The sequence below is a fragment of the Tachyglossus aculeatus genome, chromosome 15 (assembly GCF_015852505.1).
Source record: "Tachyglossus aculeatus isolate mTacAcu1 chromosome 15, mTacAcu1.pri, whole genome shotgun sequence".
In the NCBI taxonomy this organism is placed as follows: domain Eukaryota; kingdom Metazoa; phylum Chordata; class Mammalia; order Monotremata; family Tachyglossidae; genus Tachyglossus; species Tachyglossus aculeatus.
This window is the reverse complement of record NC_052080.1, coordinates 24,181,311-24,198,472: the sequence shown is the minus strand read 5'-3', so window position 1 is coordinate 24,198,472 and position 17,162 is coordinate 24,181,311. Positions and strand designations below refer to the sequence as shown.

Sequence of the window (17,162 nt, the reverse complement as noted above, 5' to 3'; positions counted from 1 at the left end):
AGCCTAGTGGGGGAGATGAGCACTAAATTTACAGACAGAAGTAAGAGGAAAAAGGGATTTGTAGATGGGAATGCTTAAACACTTAAGCAGTAGCAGTTTTACAGCGAACTGTGGAGGAGTGCTCCTTCACAGCTCTCCACTACGCAAGCTCTCACCTGATCAGGAGCTGTGGAGCAGGTGGGGAAGTGAGTGTCGGGAGTGGGATGGAGGTGAGGTTGCTTTGTAAGGGAACTGTGGCCAACGGGGGTTGGCAGTTTGGGGTGGGTGGAAATGGGAGGGGAGTGCCAGGGAGCAGAGCACACTGCATGGGGTTTGTCCCCTCCCCTGCTGTTGTGGGAGGGGGCCAGAGCCGCCTCTTGTCCTGGACCACCCCCTGCCCCTATCTGGGATGGCCCGAACTCCTCAGGGAGGGACCCCAAAGGTTCCCCTCTGTCCTCCCGGTCCAGCTCCCACAACCCATCCGACCTCTCCTCACACTCCACGGCCTCCCTGGGCAGTAACGAGGAGCAGTTCGAGGACTACGGGGAAGGAGAAGATGTGGACTACACTCCTAGCAGCCCCTGCCCTGACGACGAGACCAGAACCAATGCCTGCTCTGACCTTGGTTCATCCGTGTCTTCCAGGTAGGAGCTGCCTAGGACCGGGCGGGCCCGGAAGGGAGGGTGGAGCCTGGGCCAGACTGAGTGACCGCGCTCCGTGTCCTCGGCTATGATCCGCTAGTAGTTAGGTGCTGTCCTTCCTCCTTCCCTTCCTGCTGGGGATTCCCACAGAACCCCCTCCTTCTATGGCAGCAGGGAAATTCCAGGCTTTCGCCACTCTGACCCGTGCTAGCCTCAGGCCGGTCCAGCCGCTGTGTCAATCTGCCCACTGAGGACAACCGTGTTTTATTGGTCCCCTGACCACCCCGGCGGGGTGTCCCAGTTTCCACTCTGCCCACGCTACAGCAGCTGGCTTCAAGCCTTCAAAGTTGGCATCGGTCCAGTGGGGTCCACAGCCCTCCCCTCTACCACAGCTCGTAGCAGCAGTTTGGTGGGCACTGGTTCCGTGGAAAGAGCTCTAAGATGAGTCCCGTTTACTATAGAAAACAATGTCAAGGACATGGATGCATTCCCAAGGTCCAGAAAATGGACCAAAACAACAGAAATCTAGCCAAAGTGATACAAAAAGCTAACAAGAATGATCACCGTGGCATTGAAGGGCTTACGTGCCAAGTACCGTACTAAGTGCTGGGGTGATAGACACAGTCACAGACCCTGTCCAACATTTAGTTCAGAGTCAAAGGGGGAAGGAAGAACACTTAATATATAGCTATAACTTGTTAATGCTAATTTGTTATTGATATTATGACTATGGCTACTATAATTATTATGTTCCAAGCACAGTACTAAGCACTGGGGTAGTTGCAAGATAATCGGGTCTTAAAAGGGGCTCATAGTCCAGGAGGGAGAAGACGTATGAAATCCCCACTTTACTTCTCTGTACCCTCATCTGCAAAGTGACTTGCCCAAGGCCTCACAAAAGAGAAGTGGCGAAGCCAGGAGTAGAACTCAGATTCTCCGCATCCCAAGCCCGTGTTCTTTCCATTACTAGCGCGTTGCCTCCAGCACTTAGTACAGTGCCTGATACTAGGCCACGGTACCTCCTACTCCACCACATAAACTCTCACGGAGCAATGTAAACATTTATTAATAAGGTAGTGACACAACTAGATGCCAAAATGGACCCCCGCACACACACACAAGCTTCACAATAGTCCTGACTGCTGACTGAGCCAGACTGAAACCTTTGCCCATCTGGAGGTGCGGCTCCTTGACCCCCCCCGACTCCTGGCCCCTCAAGCTTGTCGGATTTAACCCCAGACCCTATGTTACCTGCTCTTTTCTCTGCTAGGATAGCGGTAAAATAGCGATAAATAGCGATAAAATGTCGGCCGTGGGCCCCCAACTCTCTCTCTCTCCCAATCCAAACCGCTCCACTAGGAAGGGCCTTGGTCGCACTGGGTAACGTCGCTGGACCAGAGGGCTGGCCGCTCACTGCCCAGGGACTGGTGTTTTGGTTTTTTTCCCCCCGACAGTGCCGGGCAGACCCCCAGGAAGGTGCGACACGTCTACAATAACGAGCTGCTGGATGTCTACTGCTCCCAGTGCTGCAAGAAAATCAATCTGCTAAATGATCTGGAAGCCAGGCTGAAGCACCTAAAGGCCAGCAGGTGAGGGGGAGCCGGGGCGGGGGGCTCTTCAGGCAGAGCGAGGAGGGTTGCGGCCCCGTGCCCGCTAACCCGGAGCGGAGAGCAGATCAACTGTGGCTCGGTGATGTCCCTTTGGTGCAGCTGGGACACGGGAGAGGTGCAGGGGAGCAGCGTGGGGGAGCAGTGGGAGGTCAGCCCCAGGCAGGCTAAAGGGGGAAACCTTGGATGCTTGCTTTCCCCAGAAAGGAGCCTTTAGGATCGGAGGCAGGGTTGTGGGGCTGAGGACAGGCTTCCCAACCAGCAGGGCATCCATGCACAGTGCTTAGCGGGTAGTGGGCCTAGGACTGACTCTCCTCTTGGCCGGGAAAGCGAAAGCCCCGGTGCAAAGAAAGTGGCGGGGAGAGAATCGGGTGTCAACAAGACTGTTTCCCTTCTACAGCCCCAACCGGAAAATCTCCAGCACGGCCTTTGGACGGTGAGTGAGTCTCTCCCCTTTCCCAGTTGGGGGGCGGCGGTGTGTGTGTGTGTACATGCTTCCGCCCGCCCTGGGGATCCAGGTGGGGACAGACAATATCCCAAGTGACCGTTGGGTCTCTCATATGTCACTTGAGTACATGTGAGCCCTCGGGTGCATGGGGTTAGAGACCAGCTCCAGAATTGTTGGAGTCCTTACTCTGGGGGCTGGCTAGGGTGCACTGAGAAAAAGGGGAAACTGAGGCGGGCTTGGAGCCCAGTCAGATGGCCATGGAGCTCCTCAAGGGCTCGTGACCTCCGCCCCAGCCTCCCCCGAGGCACACACACCCCCTATGCAGGGCAATGGCCCACCCCCAGGGCCGCTCAGACAATGCTGCCAGCCGCTGGAATGGCCGCGGGGACGGGATGTCGTTTCTTGACCCGCTCCCCAGAGCGCCGGCCAGCAACTCTGTGACAAGCCCCCCGCACCCGTAGCTTTGAGAGAGCCCGGGCTTGGGAGTCAGAGGTCATGGGTTCTGATCCCGGCTCCGCCACTTGTCTGCTGTGTGACCTTGGGCAATAACTCCTCTGTGCCTCGGTTCCCTCATCTGTAAAACTGTGAACCCCATGTGGGACAACCTGATTACCGTGTATCTACCCCGGTGCTTAGAACAGTGCTTGGCACGTAGTAAGCGCTTAACAGATACCATCATTATTATTATCTCCACAGCCAGCTCCTCCACCACAGCAACTTGAGCAGCAGCAATGGCAGCACAGAGGACCTGTTCCGAGACAGCATCGACTCCTGCGACAACGACCTCACGGAGAAGGTGAGGGCCCTCCGGCCCCAGCACCGCCTCCTATCCCACCAGGACCCTCGCCTCCAAGGCCAGGCATAGGATGACTAGCCACTGTGCTCTCTTTTCCTATCGCCCCCGCAGCTTCTACTCCTTGAGGCTCCCCAGCTCACCTAACCAGTAGAAGTAGTAGCATATATTGAGCGCCCCTGAGTGCAGTGCACACCACTAAGTGGTTAGGAGAGTACAGTATAAGCACGCAACACATTCCCTGCCTACAAGGAACTTCCATTGGAAAAGGGAAGATTAATATAAAAGGACTTAAAGTAATGGAAATGATCAGATGTGCAGTTGAATAAACACATGTGCCCAAGTGCTGAGGTGTGTATAAATATTAATCCCACCTTTTTTTCTCTCAACCCCCCCATCCCAGCCCTCCACTTCAGGCTGAATCACTTTCTCTCTTCTATTTTGCCAAGCCTCCTTCTCCCCTGCTTTCAAAGTCCTCCAAAAACGGCACCGCCTCCAGGAAACCTTTCCTGATTTAATCCCTTCTCTGCTCCAAGGATGACATCCCACCAGCTGCCCCAGAACCCAAGTATTAATATGTATAGTTAAAAATAATACACGTAATTATAACTGTCACTCTTATCCATACTATATTAATCTGTTTGTCTCCTCCCCACCTTAAATTCCAAGAGGGCAGGGTTTGCATTTCTTGAATCTTTCTGGTCTCCCATCAACTAATCCAGTGTTCTGGCCACTCAGGCCCTACCATGTAGTTTGATTTCCCCATTTCCACTGTGTTTGGAGAGACATCTGGCCTGGGTATATCTCTTTTTATCCCCATCCAGAGGTGCCTGGGTAAGTCTCTCCTCCCACCCAGTTGACGGGGTCTCCTCTGACCAGTCAGCTGTTGCACTCCACGACTCCTCAAGGCCTGATTTTTCTAGCCTCGGGGAGTCGGAGTTGTTGGCCTCTGAGGGACCAACCTCTTTCCCCTTCCTTCCTTCCATTTTTTTGCACCACAGGTGAGCTTCCTGGAGAAAAAAGTGACGGAGCTGGAGAACGACAGCCTGACCAACGGTGACCTGAAGAGCAAACTGAAACAAGAGAACATCCAGCTTGTGCACAGGTAGCACCCAGGGGGGTGCAGGCAAGCTAGGCCTGAGAGGGAAAGAAGAGTTAATTTTGTCCCCCGAGAGGCAGCACTCGGGGCTGAAGAAAACTTTGGGGAATCACAGGGGGCAAGTGGTGAGAGGGCTACCATTTCCCAGAGAGCTGAGGGCCGATGGAAGTGGGCGATCTTGGCCCCTGCCTGGCATGAGGGAGTTTGCAGGCCAGCTCGGGCAATGGGAACATCCAATTACCGTGCTGTTGCATGATGAGGGAGGAGCCGGCCTAGCTGTCGGCTTGCACCGCCTTACCCCGTCTTCCTCTCTGCTCCCGACTGGAAGGAGCCCTTGGGAGAGCAGGAGCAATGGGCGTGGAGGAGGAAGGGCAGGATCCGTGGGCTGGGGGAAGGAAGAAGCACAGAAGCCGGGCAGGGGGAAGGAAGGAAGAGAAGCAGGAGGCATGGGCGAGGGGGAGGAAGAAGAGCCGACCCGGGACTTTGCTCAGGCTCTCCCTCCACCTGCCCAACCACCCAGCCCTTTTTCACAAAGACAGACGTGTCCTGTTGCTTCTTGGCTCTCCCGGCTTGGCTGGCAGAGTAGGTACAAGTTAATTTCACATCTCGGCTCAGGGCATCCGGCAGGGGCAGAGTGGGTTGGGGAGAGGCTAGTTGGCGCAATGGGAGCAAATGAGTTCTCCAAGGGAGTGGGCGTAGCCGGAGAATAAAAGGGGAGTCAGAACCGAGCCTCGAAGGCGTCCTACGGTTGGAGGATGGGAGGCAGAAGAGGAGCCCGTGAAAGACAGTGTGAATGAGTGGCAAGAGAGATAGGAGGAGAACCAGGAGAGGGTGGTTTCTGTGAAACCAAGGTTAGATAGTGTTTCTGGGAGAAGGAGGTGAGTCTCTCAACCATTCTGTCCCCGGATGCTGTGGGCTGAGGGAGAAAGCCCAAGCTGATGAAGGGGGCCCCTTATTAGCATGTGGCTTCTTGTCCAGGGTGCATGAGCTTGAAGAAATCATGAAAGATCAGGAGACCATGGCTGAGCAGACCCTGGAAGAGGAGACCAAGCGGCATCGTGATGCCTACGGCAAGCTAGAGAAGGAGATGGGCACGGAGCTCGAGCTGCTGAATTCCAGGTATCGGGTGCTCGAGCCTCAGGGGGGCCCCTGTGCCAGGGGGAAGGCCGGCTTGGAAGCCGCAAGTCATCTCTGGAGTGCAAGGATCATGGCTAACTCTGAACTCTCCCAAGCACTTGGATCAGTGATTAACAGCGCTATTTATTGAGCACTTAGGTGTCAAGCATTGGAGTAGATTCAGTACATTCAGATCAGACACAGTCTCTGTCCCACATGACAGTCTAAAGGGGAAGAACAGATATTAAGTTGCTGTTTTATAGATGAGGAAGCTGAGGCACAGGTAATAATAATAATGATGGCATTTGTTAAGCATTTACTATGTGCAAAGCACTGTTTTAAGTGCGGGGGGGGGGGATACAAGGTGATCAAGTTGTCCCACGTGGGGCTCACAGTCTTAATCCCCATTTTACAGATGAGGTAACTGAGTCTCAGAGAAGTTAAGTGACTTGCCCAAGGTCACACAGCAGCCATGTGGCGGAGCTGGGATTCGAACCTATGACCTCTGACTCCAAAGCCCGTGCTCTTTCCACTGAGCCATGCTGCTTTTCTATAATAATGATGGCATTTATTAAGCGCTTACTGTGTGCAAAGCACTGTTCTAAGCGCTGGGGAGGTTACAAGGTGATCAGGTTGTCCCATGGGGGGAGCTCACAGTCTTCATCCCCATTTTACAGATGAGGGAACTAAGGCCTAGAGAAGTGAAGGTAGGTTAAGTAACTTGTATTTTTTTATGGTATTTAAGTGCTTACTGTGTGCCAGGCAGTGTACTAAGCTACTCAAGTTGAACCCAGTCCACGCCCCACCTGGGGCTCACAGTCTTAATTCCCATTTTAGAGATGAGGTAACTGAGGCACTGAGAAGTGAAGTGACTTGCCCGAGGTCACACAGCAGACAAATGGCGGAGCTGGGATTAGAACCCAGATCCCTCTGACGACCAGCCCTGTACTCTTTGCACACAGTAGGTTGTAAGCTTCTTGAGGGCAGGAATCTAAAACTTTACTTTTGCTCTCTCCCAGGCACTTAATACAGTGCCCTGCGTGCAGTAGGCTCTGAATGCACGATAATGATGGAATCCAACTAATGCAACTCTCTGCTTCCTCAGAGTCCTGCAGCTGGAAGAAGAAAACGGAGAACTCAAAACCACAGTCACACGCCTCAAGTCACAAACGGAGAAACTAGATGAGGTAAGAGCATCGTGAATCTCTCGTTCTGTTTAAAGCTCTGGACCCCAGGAGAGGGAGCAGAGCGAGACTATTGGGAGTTGATGATTCAGTCTCCAAAAGGGTCTCGGATACCTGCGGGTTCTGGATGTTGACTGGTTCCCGGGGAGATCCCCTCACAATTGCCTGACTTCCCTTCCCACGTCTGGTAGCACAAAAGGCATGGGGAGAGGGAGTTATCAGAGCATCCAGTGGCATGGGGCCAAGCTTACCAATGTGATGCCGTGAAATTCATTCATTCAATCGTATTTATTGAGCGCTTACTGTGTGCAGAGCACTGCACTAAGCGCTTGGGAAGTACAAGTTGACAACGTATAGAGACGGTCCCTAGAGAAATGACTCCCTTCCGCTTGGAGTACTAGAAAGCCCAATGGTAGAACGCCTCCCTCATCTCCGTTGTTTTCTATATGTATGTGTATGTTTGTCCTGAATTATCTTGTGTGTGTGTATAAAATTGAAAGTCCCAAGTAGTCAGGACAGAAACCCTGGGCACTACTCCCTGTGACTGGATTTGAGGAATGTTGTCCTCAGGACAGCTGGGAGCTGGAGGCTGCCCAAGGGAAGACTAAGCGGGGAAACTCCTCCTAACCCTGGGAACAGTAGCGGGGTCTGTGCATCTTTTTACTTGCTAAAGTGATCCACCACCAAAAACTCTGAGGGGCTTAGAGAGACCCAGAAGGGGCCTTGGAATTGTTCTTCCAGAGAATCATATTGGTGGTCCAGGAAGACTGCTAAGGGACTGGAGGGAATTCACCCCCTAAATGTGGGTGTGTCCCCCCACCACCACCACCGCCAAAGGGGACCTGCAGTATAGAGTGAGTGTCTGGGGTCTAAAAGAGGCTCTTCTGGCTTTGAGTGGCGGCTTTCCCGGAGGGGGACTAACAATCCACATCCACGTGGTCCCGCCTCCCCCCTCGTCTCTCCCAGGAGCGGCAGCGGATGTCGGACCGTCTGGAAGACACCAGCCTGCGGCTGAAGGACGAGATGGACCTGTACAAGAAGATGATGGACAAGCTACGGCAGAACCGACAAGAGTTCCACAAGGAGCGGGAGGCCACTCAAGAGGTGGGTTATCCCCCTGCCCCCGCTCGGTCTCCACCCCGTCCCCGGGGAGGGCAGTCGGGATCCCGGGGGGTGACCGGTGTCGGCGCCGGTTCGCTCCCCGCAGCTGATCGAGGACCTGCGGAAGGAGCTGGAGCACCTGCAGCTGTACAAACTGGACTGCGAGCGGCCCGGCCGAGGGCGCAGCGTCTCCTCGGGCCTCAGCGAGTTCAACGCCAAGGCCCGCGAAGTGGAGCTGGAGCACGAGGTCAAGCGGTTGAAGCAGGTGAGGACGGGGCTGCCGATGGCCCCCCAGGCCCAGGATGAAAGATCACGGACCTCTTGGCTGGGGCCCGCCTGGGGCTTCGGACGGTTCCTGGCTTCAAACCTCCCTCAGGGCATCTCTAATTCACAACCTGTTGCGGCTTTACGGGGCTCGGCATTGCTGGCCTGCTCTTTAGGAAGCCGGCTCCACCGACGTGGGTTGTTGGGCTGCGCTTTCAGGGAACCTGAGTCAATATAAATGCGTTCATGTGGCTCTATTACTCCTATAATGGATTGAATACCCAGCTTTAAGTCAGTTTTTGCTAAGACCGGAGGCTTTGACCCTGGTTCAGGAACCAATCCTCCACCGATACCATTGTCCCTATGGGGAATAGTGGGTTCCGATTTAAGTTGCGACCCAAGATCCGGCTTCTGGGAACCGCTCGTCGTTCAGTCCGAGGGTTGTCGCTACCTGTTGAACGGCTAGGGTTGGGGCTCTCATCAGCCCACCCCTTTGTCCCCAATCCGGACGTTCCTGAAGACAGCCCACAGAATTGCTGTGGATAAATCCACAAAACCCTGATGAACCAGTGGGTTGCAAGTCGAGAAAAATCCTCAATTCACTCTGAGGCCAAGTCTACCAGAGAGAATTATCTAGGTCATTTTCGCCAAAGGCACATTTTGGGCCCAATTATCCTGGTAACTGAGTGGTGTTTCAAGTCGAGAAAAATCCTCAATTCACACTGAGGCCAAGTCTACCAGAGAGAATTATCTAGGTCATTTTCGCCAAAGGCACATTTTGGGCCCAATTATCCTGGTGACTGAGTGGTGTTGATAATAGGTCTCCCTCCACCACTCCAGCAGACTGGAAGCTCCTTGGGGGCAGGGATCCTATCCACTTAATCTGTTATTCTCTCCCAAGCTCTCAGTTCAGTGCTTTGCGCAAAGTAAGCACTCAAAAAATACCGTTGATCAACTAGTGGTAATAGTACTTAATAAGTGCTTAAAATGAACAAAGCATTGTACAGAGCACGGGGAAAGAGCACACAGGTGAGATAAACAGTCCCAGCCCCTCAAAGGGCTGACAGTCTGAGTAGGATGGGGAAGAGGGTGGCAACAGATGCATCAAGAAAGAAGGCCCAACAATTTACAAGTCAAGATCAGCAAGTACAACAGCAGAGCAGGGTTTCGAACTCCTCTCGGCTCAGACCGAGTTTCCCGAAAATGCCAACCGCAGCCACCGTCCTAAACGCCCTTGAATGTGGCCATCCCGGTGCTCTAAAAGTCAACTTATCTCATTTCCCTTCTCTGTCGCGCACGCGCTCGGCAGGAAAACCAGAAGCTCCGGGACCAGAACGACGATCTGAACGGGCAGATCCTAAGTCTCAGCCTGTACGAAGCGAAGAACCTCTTTGCCACCCAGACGAAAGCCCAGTCGCTGGCCGCCGAAATTGACACGGCCTCGAGGGATGAGGTAAGTGGCCCTGTCGTGATCGCCCAGGGCCTCCGGCCTGACCCCAGCCCCGGCCCGGGACTCCGGGCCTGGCCTTGGAGAGGGTGAACTGGGGTGTGCAGTCTAGTTGAACAAGGTGGTGGGTGAAAAAGGTGGTGGCTGAAGTGAGAATCAAATCTGAAGGAGCGAATTTTTATTTTTTAAATGGGTACTTAAGTGCTTACTCTGTGCCCGGCTTTGTACTAAGCCCTGGGGAAGATATAAGCTAATCAGGTTGGACCCAGTCCACGTCCCACACGGGGCTCACTGCCTTAATCTCCTCCGTTTTACAGACGAGGTAATTGAGGCACAGAGAATCAAATCAATCCATGGTATTTACTGACCACTTATTATGTGCAGGCCACTGTACTGAGCTCTTGGGAGAGTACTATACAACAGTTAGCAGGAAGGTCGTCTTCCCGTGCAGGGAAGTTAAGGTCACAGCAGACCGGAGGAGGAGCCGGGATTAGAACCCAGGTCCTTCTCCCAGGCCTGTGCTTTAACCGTTAGGTCATGCTGTTTCGTTTTCAAAGATTTGGGAATCTGGGAGTCAGTGCCTCAGGTGTCAACCCAAGTTCAGGAACTTGGAGTCGAGAGCACCCAGCAGTCCGGGGTGGAGCTGCGACTGGAACCCAGTTCTCCTGGCTCTCAGACCTGGGCTCTTTCCACGCTGCCTCTTTCAGCCCATGGGTCTGGAATCCTAATGGCCTCATTCCCAAATAGCAATAGTAGGAAGATTTATTGAGAGCCCCCTGGGTGCCCACACACTTGGGTAATTCAAAATAAAGAAGTTGTTAATGGTATTTATTGAGCACTTACTGTGTGCCAGGCACTCTACTAAGCACTAAGGTAGATACAAGGCTATCAGGTTGGACACAGTCCGTGTCCTAAATGGGGCTCACAGTCTTAAGCCCCATTTGACAGACGAGGGAACTGAGGCACAGAGAACCGAAGTGACTTGTCCAAGGTCACGCAGCAGATCAGTGGTGGAGCCGGGATTAGAACTCAGGCCCTTCTGACTTTGTGACCCGTGCTCTATCCCACTTGGCCATGCTGCTTCCTTTCCTACAACGAGTTTGCAGTCTCACAGGCCACATCTTTCAGTGGTCTTTGCTAAGCGCTTATTACGTTGCAAGTGCTGGGGTAGATGCAAGTTAAGTTGGACCCAGGCCCTGTCTCACATGGGGCTCACCGTCTAAATAGGAAGGGGAGCAAGTATTGAACCCCCATTTTACACTGAGGCAACAGAGGCACAGAGAAATCAAGTGACTTGTCCAAAATCACACAGCGGATAAGTGGCAGATCTGGAATTAGAACCCAGGTCCTTAGGACTTGCAGACCTCGGCGCTGTCTTTCTACCAGGCCACACGGCTTCCCTGTGAGCCCTTTGTCTTCCCATGTGTGCTCTTTCTGTTCCAGCTCATGGAAGCTCTCAGAGAGCAGGAGGAGATCAACCTCAGACTGAGGCAGTACATGGACAAAATCATTCTCGCCATCCTGGACCACAACCCGTCGATTCTGGAAATCAAAAATTGAAAGGAAGATTGCCCCAGCCTGCACGTGCCTGAGAACTCCCGCACACGTCACTGGATTTAAACATCACTCGAACACTGTAAATGGACCTCAAAAAAAATATATATATATATCTATATGTATGTGTGACGTGTGTGAGTGTGGCTGAGTGAGTGGATGTTTTAATTCGGTTGGGGCCACGGCTGATCGGAATCCTACAGATTCAGATTGGGTAGGTATTTATGCACTTTGGGAGGTGGGAGTTGAAGAGTGGCTGCTCTGTATTAATGTAATAATGAGTGACTGGAATCCTGCGTTTTCAGTGCTGGGTAAAAATGACTCTACCTCTGGTTGCAAGGATTCAAAGACCTGGGGCAAGGGTGACCCGTTCTCTCCACCCTGTGCTACCCACTCCGCAAAGGGGAGAGAACGATTCTTTATCTTGAAGACCTTGACGGCTTCACCTCCACACGGGCACAGGTTGGAGGTGGCTGGCCCTCAGGCCAACAGACATGGGTTTGGGTTTAGCTGGGGTGCCCGGATGAGCGGGTCTGTCTGCCGGTGTTGATCCGGTGCCTTTCGGCTCCTCTGATTCCCACTGGTCAATTGCATGCTCGGTGTGTGGTATCAGGGGCCCACTAGGACCAAAGGATCCTCATCTGCTTCTCACCTCCATTTCTCCGTGGGTGGGGAGGTTCCTCCTGGGTGCACACGTGGCATTCGTAAGTCTTAGGGATCCTGGGTTTTCCAACAAAATCAGATGATTGGGGGAGGGAAGAGAAGGAGGAGGTGAAATATCTTTGTCTTCTTGTAGCAAAGATGTCTGGGATCTCTAGCACGTTGGTCTCAAAGGTGCCTATCTAGGACACTGTGGCCAGGGTCGGGGGCCATGGCCACTCTGTGACGGGTCATCTCCCCCATAACGGGTAGGGCTGGTTGGGTTGGTGACGAATTTACAAACCGGTTGAGCACGTAATCGGGTCCGAGGACTGTAGATGCCAGCCTTGGGGCACTCGCACTCTGAAGGGAAGGCAATGCTGGGATGTCAGTGGGACATAGTTGGGGAAGTGAAGGATTCCTGGGATGCAATAGGAAGTGATGCTTGAGACTTTTTTTCACACTTCTGAGGACTTTGTTCTCCACAGAGGGTCTGGTTCGGTGCCGCTGGGAAACTCCCAGGTTGTTGCAAATTTTTAATGTTGTTTTTTTTGTGATGCATTTTCCTCAATCAAATATATCTCTCTATTTTTCTGCAGTTTGTATTCTTATCTTCTGTTTTCTAATGGGCAAAAAAAAAATGCTTGGGAGACCTGGGGGATGGGATGAGGTGGCCAGAAAATGGGGGGAGAAAAAAACCTGTTTTCTAGCCTCTTCCCAAACCCGATGTCATGGGGGTACGGTTGTGGGGGCGGGGGGAACCAGGGTGATGAGACCGTCATTCATTCTGACAGTTCAGGGGTTGATTATTTCATTAGGGCCCATGATTTATGGGGTGGGATTCAGTGCAAGTTTTGCTTTTCCTTAGTAAACCACAAAATTTCCAACTCCATTAAAGATTGTCCTGATGGCTCCCCTTTACAGCGATGATGCCTTAAGGCCGGAAGCGTCTTTGGAAAAGGATCGTCTTTCCGAGTTGGATCCTCGCAGGTGCTTAGTTAGCCGGGTGGGGAAGGGAGATGCACTCTCAGCATTGGCTGGAATGGGCCTGTGAGGGAATAGGACCATTCCTGGTTGAAATCGTAAGCCTTAGGAACTGTAAAAAGGGCCCAGGTTGGCCTCATCCTTGACAGCAGGCCTGAACTTGAGCCAGGAACGGGGGCCCTCGGACTTCTCTGGGGCCCGTGGCTGAAAAGGCCCCAGCCACTGAGGCTCAGACTGAGCCAGGACAGGGGGTTACTCTGGTTGACCCTGTAGAATCGTGTGTTGCCTTAAATTGTGGCTGTGACAACCACCATAATGGTAATCCACAGAGGCACTCTGCCTCACATGACTTAAGTTCCTTAGTTCCTTAAAGGCTCCTTACTATCAAAACAAACTTCACCCAATCTCCATCCCCAGCCCTCCCCACTCCCAGTGACCTCCAGAAGGAACACGGGAAGAAAACTTATTTTCATATTAGGTGCTTACTTTGTGCTAAGGACTGGGGTAAATGCAAGGTAATCAGCCCATTCCCTCGCCTTCCCTAGCGTGCTAGGAGTGGCCATTGGTTGTTTTGACAACTAAGGAAACTTTGCACTGAAATGGCTCTTTCTTGAGAAGCCCCCGGTAAAATCCCTCGCTTGTCTCCCCAAATCAGACAGTCTGATTTGAGTTTCTTTTTAAATTAAAAAAATGCCAGTCTCGCTAAAATAGCAGTAAAAATAGGCCCAGCTGTATCGGTCCTATGGACTGGATCTCACCGCCCGGCCAAGAGATGGCAGTTCTGTAAGGGAAAGAAAGAGCTTCCCCCTTTTGTTGCATGTCATACTTGGTAGTGACTTTGAAGAATAAAGCTCTAGTGAAAACCCAGTGGGATATGTTTATATTTTCTATTTAACCACAGTTAGGTTTATGATTTTAATATCAGCAACCATCCTGAAATTGTCAGAGAAAAATGTCTCTCACTGGGTCCTGGCAGATTTTTTTTTTCCAGGCGAGGAGAAGGATGGAGAGCTGTGGGGAGGTGCTGGTTTACCTCCTTAATTGGTCAGAGCTGGTGAGGTGATAGTTTGAGGCTATGGGTGCTACTGAGTCAGGTTGGTGTGGTCAGGTCTGAATGGGGTTTATGAGCTGGCCACTAGCTGCGGCTTGGAGACCAACTCCTTTAATAATCAGTTGGTTATTGTTAGGAAATAATGAAACAGCAGGCTGACAGCTTCCTCCTCTTCCCTTGGTCACCCTTATTCTTGCTAATGTGTGCAGGCTCTTTCTCCCTCTCTCTCTCTCCTTCCTCTCTCTCACTCACTGTCTTACTCTCCCTCTCTTCCTCTCTCTTTAACACAGGTGAAATCCCATGACAAATGAAGTACCCACTGGATCTCAAATGAACCAAGCTAATGGTTTTCATTTCTTAGCAAGACTCAGGCCTTGAGAAGTGAGAGCAGAGGAAAGCAGTTAATAATCTCTTGGACATATCAAGAGTTTTATTCCTCGCCAAACTACTTGGATGCCGTCTTAGGTTATCCTCATACAAACCCTCATGGGGTAGGGAGAGGTAGGAAACGGGCACCCAGAAAAGTTGGGACATACTCAAAGCAGGCCAGGGTCAGGATCCGAACCTAGGCTCATGTTCTCTTGCTAGGCCCTACTGCCTCCCTCTCAGGAATATATTTGCGTCTCCTGGAATGGGAACCTGCAATTCCACTCTAGGTTGTCTCAGCTGTCCCCCAAAACTGGGATGGGGCTTGGGCTTTGTAGTGACTCTGAAGAACGAAGCTCTGAAATCCAGCAGTATGGCTAGCTGGTTGGCTGCCAGGGTTAAGGAGCAGGGGATTGGGCTGAAGGGAGAAGTTTGGTAAGGCAGGCATCTGAGAAGGAAAGAAGGGGAAGGGTTAGATGGGATGAGGGAGAGAATGAAGCCACAGGGGTTGAGAGCAGGATTTGGAGTTTGATGGGTTCATGGGTGAAGCGTTAGCCAAGAAAATGACTGAAAGTAGATGTGTCAGTCACGGGGTTGCTCCCCTAGCCATAGAGTGGAAGCTCCTTGTGGGCAGGGAATGCATCTTGTGTTTCTGTTGTGCTTTCCTTAGGTATTTAATATAATGTATTGCACTCAGTGGGTGCTCAGTAAATACCACTGCTGCTACTACAGTCCTTTTCCTCAGGAAAGGACGGTGCTACTGTTCAGCCTGGGCAGCCCCCAGTAGAATCTGTGTGTGAGTGGGCCCCTCGGGGTTCAGCACTGCCCCTTAGACTGTGAGCCCCATGTGGGGCGGGAATTATTCGATGTGGTGATCTTGTGTCTATCTCAGCTTTTAGCCCGGTGCTTGCCCCCCAAAACTACAATTGTGGTTATTCTCACGACTTGGAGGCGATGGAGCCTTGCGTTTTATAAACTGGGAAAACTTTGGTCAAGGGTGGACGGAGACCCTGTCTGACCAAGGTGGTTTGCGAGGTGCCCCGAGCCACGGACAGCTGAGCCAAGCTGGCATGTTCAGAGGCCAGAGTCCTGGAGGATCTGGGATGGTCACGGGTGCCGAATTGGCTGTGGCTTTCTGCCTCGGGGGCCAACCAGTCTCCTGTACGGGGAGCTCCCTGGGACCGAGGCCTCTGATCTTCAACCTCTGCTGGCCCTGGGGGATGGGACGAAGGAGGAGCCGTCCTGCCTTGTGACCCTGGGCAACCCTGAAAGTTTAGGCCTGTCTGCCCAGGTCTGAAGGAGGGGGGGCTGGGGGTATCTGGTCAGAGGCCGCGGAAGCTCTGGTAGGACTCTAGAAGCCCAGGGCCAGCTGATCACCTGCAACTCCTCATTCCATCGCCACCACGATGCCCAGTGCTCAGAGCACCGGGTTCTGCTACCCCACCGTTCAGCTCTACAATTGGACCAAAGAGATGGGCCGACTAGATGGTCAGCTGCTTGAGGGCAGCGATCATGTTTGTTAACCCTACTGTACTCTCCCAAGCGCTTGGTGCAGTGTTCTGTCCTCAGTAAACCATAGATTGACTGATGGATCCCCCATCGCTCGTTAACAGACATTGGCTCTGCCACCTTGTGTGAGCAGGCAGCCGGAGAGTGCGTGAGGTAAGATCCGGGCCCAAATTCATCCTACGGATATTGTGATGAAGCGGGCCACCTCAGGAACCTGGGCTTTTCTGAAACCATTTCCTGGACTGAACCTCACTTGCTGCTTCACTGGGAAAACAGTAGGCCCGACACCCTGATGGCAGATTGCCTGTGGAGAGGTTTCTGCTAAACTCGCTTCCATCATCAATCGTATTTATTGAGCGCTTACTATGTGCAGAGCACTGTACTAAGCGCTTGGGAAGTACAAATTGGCAACATATAGAGACAGTCCCTACCCAACAGTGGGCTCACAGTCTAAAAGGGGCCAGCAAGCTACGCTTGCTGCGGAAAGTTCATCTTGCGCTAAAACAGCACACACATTACATCTTCCTTTGACTGGAGGTCCGGGCTCACTAACGTAACATTTCACAGGCTTTTCTCAGTCCTCAGTGTGGGGCAGGTGAGGCAGTGCTTCCGGTGAGTTTGTCAATCCCGTTGCAAGGCAGCTGCGGTAATTTGGCCCAGAACTGGGCGACTGTCTGCCTTGTTGCACAAACTGTATTATTGTTTGCATGGTTTGCAGTCTTCGTGCCTTTACTTGAATGTCTCGATTGTACAGATCTTTTCATGTTACCTGCTATTCCGAGCCTTTTTTTTTTTTAATACATTTCTTCTGCCAATTCTGGTCCCGGTCTTTGTCCTGGACTTGGAGTGGGTTTTTGTAAACTAGATTAGATTCGTAACGTGCCTCGAGAAGACAGAAGGGAAAAACTCTCCAAACACCTAAAATCACTGACCACATCTCCACAGCCCCAGTGCAGCGGGATGTTCAAGGACCAGAAAAACCTCAATGTGTGTTAGATCTGGTCCCTAGGTAGACACGATTAGAGTTTCGGCTTGTCTACCTTACTTTTTTTTTTTAAGACCCTCTAGGAGGTGACCTGCCCTTTGGCAATTTATTTCAGAAGTTTTATGTATAAAGAAGAGGCGTGACCCGGCAAGAAAAGCCACCTCACCTTCTGCGAAGGTGTTGTTTGGTGAGAGGGGAGTGCTGACTTCACTCAGGCCTAGATAACCCACGAGTGCTTTCCTCAGGTTGCCCTTTGGATTTCACAGGAACGGCAGCCACCGGGGGTTGAGGCTCTAGTGCGGGAGTGGGTGTGACTTCCCGTGTCAGATTGGTTTCCTTTGGGCTTCAAGGTTAGGAGGAAGATGTCATGAGAGCAATTACCCTCTGAGTCACTT

The 17,162-nt window shown here is 52.2% G+C and overlaps 1 protein-coding gene across 4 annotated transcripts in view; it reads left to right on the top strand.

Moving 5' to 3' along the window:
- The window catches only part of RAB11FIP4 (RAB11 family interacting protein 4), a 28,302-nt gene extending 15,832 nt beyond the window's left edge, over positions 1–12,470 (top strand). For 2 of the 4 annotated variants that reach the window (XM_038757291.1, XM_038757293.1), the window contains exons 3-13: positions 447–623; positions 2,075–2,209; positions 2,628–2,663; positions 3,372–3,471; positions 4,470–4,573; positions 5,546–5,686; positions 6,789–6,870; positions 7,834–7,971; positions 8,075–8,233; positions 9,542–9,685; positions 11,123–11,239. In XM_038757291.1, the coding sequence (XP_038613219.1) occupies positions 447–623; positions 2,075–2,209; positions 2,628–2,663; positions 3,372–3,471; positions 4,470–4,573; positions 5,546–5,686; positions 6,789–6,870; positions 7,834–7,971; positions 8,075–8,233; positions 9,542–9,685; positions 11,123–11,239 (1,333 nt within the window). Of the gene's footprint in view, positions 1–446; positions 624–2,074; positions 2,210–2,627; positions 2,664–3,371; positions 3,472–4,469; positions 4,574–5,545; positions 5,687–6,788; positions 6,871–7,833; positions 7,972–8,074; positions 8,234–9,541; positions 9,686–11,122 lie in introns of all 4 variants that reach the window. The other 2 variants (XM_038757290.1, XM_038757292.1) reach the window with 2 other exon arrangements.
- The last annotated feature ends 4,692 nt before the right edge of the window (positions 12,471–17,162 follow it).